The following is a 10,297-nucleotide window of genomic DNA, read 5'->3' as shown; positions in this document are numbered from 1 at the left end:
CCCAAGAAATATTTTAAATGCAGGTCTCCATTAAGTAGTTGAGTCTTTCCATTTTTGGTGTTTAGTTTCTTTAAATGAAGAAAGATATTTGAATTTGGAAAAGTGAATGGTGATATTTTGAGTCTGTGAACATGACCAGCAGATGGCACAATTCCCCTTGGTCCTCCTATGAAATAAATAAAGACTTTCAACATGTCCTGACACCTAACATTGTGCTTCAAGCTTGTTTTTATGATATCATAAATTCACTTTGATTTTTACAATATCTATGTATGACCAGCCATCAAAAGTGTTGCTAAGGCTACAATCAAAGCAGTCTGTCCATGCCCCTCGCATACTTTTCCTATGATGATGAAATCTGCATATGAGAAACGGTTGACCCCTTTAGCAAAAGGATGGAAAAACATCAGAGAGAACATGAAAAACATGTGCCATGTGCCAAAAATGTCAAGCTGTGCACGAATCTGTTTGATTATTGTAAAAGAGAAAACTGCCCACCGAGACGTTTGAAAAACTAACTAAATTAACACCTTGTGAGCTTCCCAGTATTTCAATTCATTATCTTCAAGCCACATCTGAAATCAAAGCCCGCTGGTCCACCCCCACAGCAGGAGGTTTAAGAGGAAGAAAAAAATAGTAAGTTGAAACAATTTTTGAATTTGTCCAATCCTGAAGGCATTTCGTGTCAACACATAAAGATAAACTGAGAAAAATATTAAAGATTATATCACATTCATTTTCTGTAAACTATGTAATCATTGTAGGTGCATATACTGTTTCTCTATTGTAGCTGTGATAGTTTATCCCTATAGAAAAACACTACGATATTCTCTAATACTTCAGACACTGTACCGAAAGTTCCACAAAAATCTTTGTATTGTTGTGAGCACTATTTAAAACAATTTAAAAGAAAATACTTCTAATAAATGTACTATGCTTATCTTAGGTTTTCAGTATCTTCAGATAAACTGTTGACATTCTAAATTTAAAGATAAACACTATCGAAAATATGTGAAATTATTAAAACAGTACTGTATTTTAAATATTTAAATCAAAGCACAGCTTAAGTAAAGGTGTAATGTTTGTTTGTTGGTGTTTTTTAGTTTTATTCTATGCTATAATAACATTAAAGATACATTTGACATAGCAATTTATTTTCTTCTTTTTGCAAACGTTCAATACTATATCACATAAGAATTATTTCTGGGTCCAAAAGGGGAACATCCTATGTCCTTGCTGTGCTGTATTTTTTGTAAAGGGTTTGTAGGCAAGCAGGCACTAAAGTGGGAAAACTATTGAGACTCGTCCAGAGATAATGTCCTGAGAGGAAAAGGAAGTGACAAAGCACAGAGCCACCCCATGACTGGCTAGACGTCTTTTAGGCTGATTTAGACAGAATCTGAGACTTTCTACATCTTCACATGTCTATAAATAAAGATCTGCGTTACATAATTTACGTGCAAATAAATAAAATAATCAGGCACTGACTTAAATAACTATAAACACTAAACCATAATTGCCAACAAGATGTATATATTTATATGAAATTTCTACACCATGATAATTATTATTCTAGAACCTTGGACTTAAGTATAAGAGTTTAAACACGTCCAAAAAGCTGTAAGGTTGAGAGGCTGAGTGGGACGTAACTCTGTTCAGAGTGTCTTTGCAGTTTGGTACAGGAAACCCTGTTTCCTCTCTCTAGCCGAGTTCCTAACTTAGACTGGACGTCAGGAAGCTCCGACACAGTGAGATTCCAGGGTGTAATTTAGAGCCTGCCTATAAACATCCGCTTAAATCGTTCTTTGGCTCCTCTGTCCACTGTGTAAAGCAGCGATCAAACTAATCCAGCCTTCAAAAGGTGTTACAATAGAGACTATGAAGTACATAATGCACTGTTATATGTTGAGAAACGGAATGACACAGTGATGTGGTAAAACAAGACATTTATTTGAAAATAATCAAAAAGTTTCTCTTAAAAAACATTAAAATATAGTTAAAAAATGGCCTAAAAAAATAAACATAATCTTCAGTGGGTGAGATGTCACAGATGTGTCCACTTCTTCTTCCTCTGCAAAAAAAAAGGAAAACATTTGTCTCTTTATTTTAGAGTCAGCAACTTTGGTGTTTAATCAGAAACAAAGGCAGTAAACGTGTGTGGACTCGGACCTTCACACGACAGCACAGGAGCGGGGCTCCCTGAAGGGGTTGCTGCCTGTGGGGACTCCCACCAGCAGGGCGTCTTTGCCCGCGTTCTGCAGACAGTACTGCTGCAGCTCTGCAGCCGCCTGGGACACCTGGGGACATGTTTGGTTTTATGGTATCACTTTCTGAGTCGCCCTTTTTTTAAAGGTTTTACATGCACTAACATGTATTTATTAATTAAGTCATTCACTCACACTTCATCGATCAGTTAACAGCCAGTGATCATTATTTATTTTGGGTTGCCTGGTTGCAGAAAATGCCCCTGCAACAAACTTTCTTTATATTTTCAGCTCTTCAATTAACTTTTTGATCACTTCCCTTCTAGAAAAGAGCTGCACGTCATCAGTCCCTTCAACTGTCATCTTGATTGATTACTCTAAGTTTGCCCTTTAATTAATTTTCATTAAACTTATAAATGCAATGTTTGTAAGAAAATGAGAAACTTGACACTTTATTAATGGCTTGTAGAAATTATGATGTATTAGTGAGAAACTCCTTACAGTTTATTAGCATTTCACAAATAATGAGAGTCTCCATAATGAACTACGACGTAAAAAGACAGAGAAAGTTTGATACTTGAGGAAGATTTTCCACAACACGACAACCCAAATCTGAAAGAAATGACCAAGCTCATACATAATCTATATTTTGTATAAAATACAAAACATCCTATTTACATTGGTCATATTTAAATAATACAGTATAAGAAATGGTAAAAAGTAGGTTATTCAACCCCAAACTGTAACGCTCTTTATATCTTCATCATTTTTTTCCATTCTCAGTTAAATGTCTTGTTTCTTTACCTTGATTCGTTCCACACTGGCCTCAAGCTTCAGTTGTTCCACCAGACGCCGCATGTTGGATAAATTGGAATTAGAGGTCATGTTGTTGAGAAATTGTTTTGGGGAAGAAGCCTTGTTAAAAGAAAGTCCCTTCACTCTTTCAACGCAGCAGTTGACTCAACTAATGGGCAGAGAAAGCCGGACGAGAAGAGAGCGGCTGGGTTTCCTTCCAAATGACCTCAGTCCTTCACTTCTACAGAGACAAGGAAGCACACTGCCTTCCTCGTGCACTTCACGCACGCACGCACGCGCGCACGCACACACACACACACACACACACACACACACACACACACACACACACACACACACACACACACACACACACACACACACACACACACACACACACACACACACACACACACACACACACACACACACACACACACACACACACACACACACACACACACACTTTGAAATGGCCTTCCTAAATGTGAAATAAAACTGTAAACTGCTTTCAAATGTTTAAGACCCCATAACAAGAATTCAGATACCTCTGTTTTGTATATATTTGATGTAATTTTATTAGGGAGCTTCTTTTTTTTATAGCAATGCACACTTCATAAATACACTCCGGCCCCAAATATATGTTACAAGCAAATGTGCAACTCAGTGTGTGTGGGTTTGCGTTATGGAAGAAATTTAGGCTTATACATTCATCATACTTTTTATCAGTTTTTATATTTGAACTTAACATTGTTTTTTTATTGATAATTTATCAGTGACAACAGTGACTTGATAACTTGTTTGTATATTATTGTATGAAGTGTTGTGATTAAATTTCAATTATTTTTGATTCATGTGTTTTGTATGTTTTTTTTAAATTTATTGTGTTTATTCATTTTACTTTTGTTTGCTTTCTTCATAATTACTTGTATTGTACATTGGTACATGTGTTTAGGTTATTGCTACTCCTATAATTGCTTTCATATTTTACACATATTACACTGCTTGAAATGTGTGCTGTGTTGTCAACATGGATGTATTTTAAACTCTGTATATACAGTTTATGATTATAAGACATTATTATGAAGTTTTTTCTTAGTGTAACTGTGTTTGTTGACACACTGTTGTGTTGCGTTGTCACATTGTGTGTGTTTTTTTCATCCCACTGAGGTTCACACGCACACACACGTTTTTGTTGGTAAACCTCTGATGACTCGCGAGAGAAAACGTAACTCACCGCGCGTCCAATCACGTGGCCCAACCCGGAAGTCCAACCCGGAAGCGTTGAGATGTCGAACGGGTGTCTCTTCCCTGACAACCACGTGCTCGAGGGACCACAACACTGTTTCCTCGCCTCCTCATTGGTCCACCGGTGATTACGGGGGATCGGATGTAAGTAGATTTCACAGAGAGGTGAAGGTTTAAGGAAAGTGGGTCAGACTTCTTCAGAGGAACAGCGCTTCCTCATCCTCCTCTTCTTCGTCTTCTACCAGTAAACAAGGCGGAGGTGTTGACCAGAATGAGTTAAACCAAAGTTGGGAGTCTCGCTGTGAGGAGTGCGACCCGAGGCTGGGGGCAGACATGGTGGAGGTGTTCACCGGGAGGACCCTCCTCAACAAGGACGGGGACTTCGTGGACCCGGAAGAGGCGCTGAGGAACAAGGTGGTGGGGATCTACTTCTCCGCCGGGTGGTGTCCGCCCTGTCGGGACTTCACCCCCGTGCTGTGCGACTTCTACACGGAGCTGGTGGAGGAGGGAGAGCCTCCGGCCCAGTTCGAGATCGTGTTCGTCTCCTCCGACAAGTCCAGCGACGACATGGTGGAGTATTACCACGACATGCACGGAGACTGGCTGGCTCTGCCCTGGACGGACGAATACAAACAGTCAGTATTGCAATGACAGTCAACGAGTTTCACTTTAAGTTTTCAACAAACAGAACTCTCTCTCACTCTCATCTTATTAGGATTTAACACTGAGCGTCTATACTGAGAATTAGGCTGTGCTCCGGATTATGTAAAATGCTTGTGAGGGTCACCCTGTCAGGGATTAGGTTTATTTGAGAACACAAACTTCATCTAAAGCTGATTTAATTCTGATCTATTCAATGATCATCTCGTGCTTTATTTTATGTTATATATTATTATCATTGAATTAAAACTAGGCAATAATCATCACAATAATTTGCCAATTCCAATCAATGGCAATACAACAATGTTTTTGTCTTTCAGTTAGAGCTAGAAAATGTGAATGTGTTAGTTTTCCATACGTGTAAATCAATCAATCAATAGATCAAGTATCTCTGGGGACAGAACTTTTCACCTTTTTAAAGTAAAAACAGAAATGCCATAATTCAAATTGTCACAGAAGTTCACACGTTAAATGTGCTTAAAATATTAAAAACACTCGTTATGAAGGGAACATTGCCCCTTGTCAGTGTCATGACATCAAGTATCATCGTCTCAGACCAGTCTTCAATTTATTCATCTTTTTATGGATTAATTTGCTGATTATTTTTTCAATTAATGAAAATGAAATCTTAGAGTCAGAGTTCCTGAGTATATTTAGAATTCTTCAGAAGTCTTGTTTTGTCTGACCAACAGTCCAAAACCTAAGATAATCAGATGAAAATCATATTTGACAAAGAGAGGCAGTAACTCCTAATATTTAAGAAGAAGCTGAAATGTTTACCAATCGAAAAGTGAGTGAATCCATGAATCAGCATTAAAAAGAGGTGATGATTAATTCCTTATTAATCAACAGCTCAATTAATTAGCTAATGGATTTAGATCTTTCTTTGGGAAGCAAGCGTTATTTTAATCCTATAGCAAGTCTAAGTGAAGCCAATTCTATTCTCTATATACCTCAGATTTGTACATAAGTACTACAAATACAGCACTTAAGTAATGAGGAAATACAATTAAACTTTTGTTCCATCACGTTCAAGCATATATATATATATATATATATATATATATATATATACATCTTAGAAGAAGCACAGCAGCGGAGTTCTTCCATGTGTATCTTTTAAAAGTAAACCTTTGTCTCTGTCTCTGATTTCTCAGTGAGTTGAAGCAGCGTTTCAATATCACGGCGGTGCCCAAACTGGTGATCGTGAAGGAGAACGGTGAGGTGATCACGGAAAAGGGCCGGAAACAGATCAGAGACCGAGGCCTGGCCTGCTTCAGGACCTGGCTGGACGCTGCAGAGGTCTTTCAGAACTTTAATGGTTAGGAGACGTCTTCACGTTGAGAAACCACAGCGAGACCTGAGCGAAACAGGGCTAAAAGGGATCGGAATGACCTAGAAGCATTACTGTTACACAATAATCTGTTTAATTTCGATTTCTCTCTCTTGTTTGCTTTTTCTGGTTAAATATGGGACACCTAAACTCTTAAGCACTGTACAATCCTTCAAAAGGAAAGAGTGAACTCCTCACAAGTCATGATTAGATCTTTTTAGTTTCTTTTTAACCAACAATCCTATGCATTTAAGAGAAATCTCAGGCTTTTCTGTCGTTGGTCTTTAGGAAATCTGTTCCTCAGCTATAGTACTTTTGCAATTCGTTAAAAAGGATATTGAACTTGTGTTCTTTATAAGCTATTGCACTAATTGAACATAGAGCTTGCCTTTGTATGTTTCCAAAAGTTTGACTAGTAGTTCTACATTGAGCTGCCTGTATATTTTTTATATCCTGTTTTTTTTATGAGTTGCTAAGAATGTTAATTGTTAAAATATACATATATATTCTGTGACTTTTTGTACAGATTCATTTTTATTTCCTGCATCTCACATTGTGGTCGTTGTGTACGTCCCGCACTTAACAAGCGGAGAATAATTCCCCTTTGCCTCGTTAAAATGCAGAAAGCCCACAGGACATTGTTTCCAACACGCTGGCACATCCACGTCCTCGTTCCTAATTGCCTTTCTCTCTTGTGCAGGCTGACACTGCTGTTATCACTATGTACATAAAAACATCCAACATGTGTGATGACATTATAATGATCCAGCTCAGGTCGACGTCTCCAGATCCTTCTGCTTTGTTTTCTTGGAAGCTGCAGGTTTGTCAGAAGAACACCAAGTCACACCAGGTCGAGCCCCGAGGCTTCGTTCATTCACGTCTCGCATCATCAGAGGCCAATTGTCTTAGAGACACAACAACTGCACTTCAAAGTAGACGTGTATCATCCAGTAGAAAGCAAACTTCTGTGATCCACAGTAGTTAACATCACATTCCCTCTCGGGTGCCTCTTTTCAGATTTATAAAGGTTGCAGTTTCATTTTCTACCACACGGGGTCACTATGTTTTCATATTTGAAATCAATAAGGTGTCAAATTCTCTGCGTTGAGGTCAGTTTACCCTAAGTCTGTCACATACTACACCTGATGTCTACATCGTGTAAATACATGTCAAACACATTTTTAATCGATTTGACAATTTATTCTAGAAGCTCATGATGATGTGGTTTTTCACCCAATTTAAATCCCCCAATCTGCTCCAGGTAACTGTTCCTGTACAGTTTGAGTTTCTGCAGCATGATGTATGTGCGCTGTGATACTAATACTACACTGTTTTTATTGGCCTACTTAACTGTAAAATCCATGCATGGATTAGTGAGCGGGCCAATGTGGCAGAAGCCCCGAGGGATCAGAGCCTCAGCAGGAAGTGGCTGTTATCATTTCCTGTTGGAAAGTCAATCAAATGACCACAAATAGATGTGAAACAACATAATGATGACGACAAGGAGGCAAAGAAGAACCACACAGCATCTGCAAAGAGACGCAAAATGTTCCGATTCAAATAACGTGAAAAATAACAAACATGACAACCTGAACTTTCTTTTGGATGGCTTCTCGGCCATGAGTCAAAGAGGCTCATGACAACTACAAAGAGTGAAAGCAACTATACAGACAATTACAGAGACACAAAACAACAGCAGAGACTATGCAACCACAAAACTGACTAAATCGCGGCTAAATGATGACTGTAGTGACACAAAACGAGCCACACAAAGGAAAAAACTAAACTACAAGAGGATGCAAACGGCTGCAAAGACACAAAAGGTTTGTAGCTGGAAGAGATGAAAAACAACCCCAAACACTGAATAAATTACCTGAAAGGCACTTTCAGTCTGGATTTCTTGACTCTGTTAGGTTAGGGTAAGGTTAGGCAAGTTGTAACCATGATTAAAGTTGGATTAAGTCCCCAGGTAATTACAATAAGTAAATGCAATGTCCTCTGAAGTCTTATGGAGACACACCTGTGTGTGCGTGTGTGTGCATGTGCGAGCAAAACAACTTCACAGCACATTTTCACCACCCTTGGTTGAAATTACTTTGGAGGTTTTCACCTGATAGGTCAAAGGTCAAGGGCCATAGTGATATGGTCTCAAATAACAGCTTAACCAAGTTAATCTGGGGGTCTCACGACTCGACTGGGGGCCAATATGGTCTAATGTGCAACTTCAACACGTGTGATGTTAAAACCTGAAACCTTTATTTTGAAGTTGAGAGACATCTTATGTCCAGTAGTTACATCAAAGTTCTGAACACATTGTGCATCAATAATTTAAACTCAATAATATGATATACAGCTTATATTGAGCAAAAATTCAAGCTACAAAATTCAGCAGCTATAGGCTCTAAAGTAGAACTAAGAGATCTGATCACATCGATCACACCTATTGTATTATTTTTTGCTATGGCTCCCAGTTGGTTTCAGGATTGATTTAAACTGAAATTTAAATTATGATTATTATGATCAAAGGGCCATTCTCCAGAGTGAATACTGCCGGGGCCATATTTATGATATTGCATTTATTGTTTATCTATTAACTTTAATTTTGAACATTCTGGACTGTTCCTGATTCTTTCACTTGTGTGACTGAAACACTTCTCTCTGGCTTCATCACACTGACACTACATGTGATGTCTCCTCAGCTCCTCTTGATATTTGCCTCCTGCCTGATTGAGAGCCACAGGGCCTCAGATGAGTGGAAATGAAGACGGATCTTTATGTGGACTTCACATTGGGAGTCAGTCAGGACTTCTGTCCGGCTGCACCAATGAAAGGCAGCAGTGTTTCCTGCTGCTTTAACGGTGTCTTGAAGCAACTAACAAGGCCGTCTTTATGTGAGGGCAGGCGGGGAGGGAGGGAGGTGCAGAGCTGGGTGGACCGGCGGACCTGCACGGAGGGAGCGCCAGTCAAGCTCAACATGCTAACGACCTAGTTTCCCCCGAAATCCTTCAAAATAAAACAGCGCTGCAGATCGTTTAATGGACGGCTTCAAGGCATATTGTACATCTAAGCAACCTAGTTGTTATCATTATCCACGATCAACTGCCACAACAATCAAGATCAACAATCATGATCCACAATCCCTTCTGGATTTTTATTTTCTGAATTTAGAATAGCGAGGATGTAAATGAAGAATAATGATCTATTACATATTAAAGGGATAGTTCACAGAAAAAGAAAAAAAAACAGTCATTATCTCTTCACCACTATCCCGATGGGTTTGGGTTTAAGTCCACAAAATACTGGTGGAGTTTCAGGGGTATACAGCATTGCAGCCAAATCCAATAGAACAACATGCCTTTATCCTGCTCCTGTGGTTTCATCCAAGTGTCCGTAAACCCAGACATTAAACGTTTTGTCAAAACTGCATAATTACAAATTTTTGGGTGAACTATCCCTTTAAGCGGTTGCTATTTGGGTCTTGGGGAAGAACAATTAACATAATTTATCAGGTTCATTTTTGACAATGTTTTCCAGGTCAGCCATGAACCAAGAAAGATTCCTTCACAGTTTTAAGCCAGGTCAAATTTTAAAAGCCTTGAGACCTACTTTTATATTTCGTATGGTTTTATTTATGTATTGGACACTGCGGGTTTTATCTAAATCAAAGATTCAAATAAATTGATTTAATTCAAATCAATGAATTAATAGTTTCAGCATCAAGGTTATAATGTTGCACTTGACAGAATGTTAGGTCGTTAAATGACCTATATCCACTGCCCTCATGTTCGAAAAACCTCCACATATAATATTTAACCATCTCATAAATAATAAACTATATATTCACACAGTTTGATTGTTACTAAACTACAATTTCTGGTGACTTTTATTTTGAAGGCAGCGCCCCCTCATGTTCCGGAGGTGCTCGGCCGGTCTCCGGTCAGCTTCACGGTGCTCGGTGGTACACACGCTCCCGCTGCTCCCCGCGCTCTGTGAGCTGTGGACCGGCGGAGGGCTGCAGGACGGGACCGGGGACCGGGACCGCAGCACCGGGACAGAA

General features: G+C 39.0%; 2 protein-coding genes across 2 annotated transcripts; one reads left to right on the top strand and one right to left on the bottom strand.

The window, feature by feature from the left end:
- Positions 1–1,929: 1,929 nt before the first annotated feature.
- Positions 1,930–3,232, bottom strand: gng10 (guanine nucleotide binding protein (G protein), gamma 10). Its single transcript, XM_061070006.1, has 3 exons — positions 3,009–3,232; positions 2,170–2,297; positions 1,930–2,071 (listed from the first exon to the last, which is right to left on the bottom strand). The coding sequence occupies exons 1-2, from the start codon at positions 3,087–3,089 to the stop codon at positions 2,172–2,174; spliced, it is 207 nt and encodes a 68-aa protein (XP_060925989.1). The 5' UTR covers positions 3,090–3,232; the 3' UTR covers positions 1,930–2,071; positions 2,170–2,171.
- A 1,041-nt stretch (positions 3,233–4,273) lies between these two features.
- On the top strand, positions 4,274–6,754 carry nxnl2 (nucleoredoxin like 2). The gene is made up of 3 exons (XM_061069996.1): positions 4,274–4,391; positions 4,493–4,882; positions 6,065–6,754. Exons 2-3 carry the CDS (start codon positions 4,581–4,583, stop codon positions 6,231–6,233), a joined length of 471 nt encoding a protein of 156 aa, XP_060925979.1. The 5' UTR covers positions 4,274–4,391; positions 4,493–4,580; the 3' UTR covers positions 6,234–6,754.
- Positions 6,755–10,297: the final 3,543 nt, after the last annotated feature.

The sequence above is a fragment of the Limanda limanda genome, chromosome 1, assembly GCF_963576545.1.
Source record: "Limanda limanda chromosome 1, fLimLim1.1, whole genome shotgun sequence".
NCBI lineage: Eukaryota > Metazoa > Chordata > Actinopteri > Pleuronectiformes > Pleuronectidae > Limanda > Limanda limanda.
Note: the sequence above shows the minus strand (reverse complement) of the source record. Positions and strands in the feature narration are given on the sequence as shown.

Bases quoted from the DNA above. Each gene is read 5' to 3' on its own strand.
- gng10 (XM_061070006.1), bottom strand. From the start codon at position 3,089: ATGACCTCTAATTCCAATTTATCCAACATGCGGCGTCTGGTGGAACAA. The intron at 2,298-3,008 runs GTAAAGAAACAA...ACATGTCCCCAG, and splicing joins CCAGTGTGGAACGAATCAAG to GTGTCCCAGGCGGCTGCAGA.
- nxnl2 (XM_061069996.1), top strand. From the start codon at position 4,581: ATGGTGGAGGTGTTCACCGGGAGGACCCTCCTCAACAAGGACGGGGAC. The intron at 4,883-6,064 runs GTCAGTATTGCA...CTGATTTCTCAG, and splicing joins TGGACGGACGAATACAAACA to TGAGTTGAAGCAGCGTTTCA.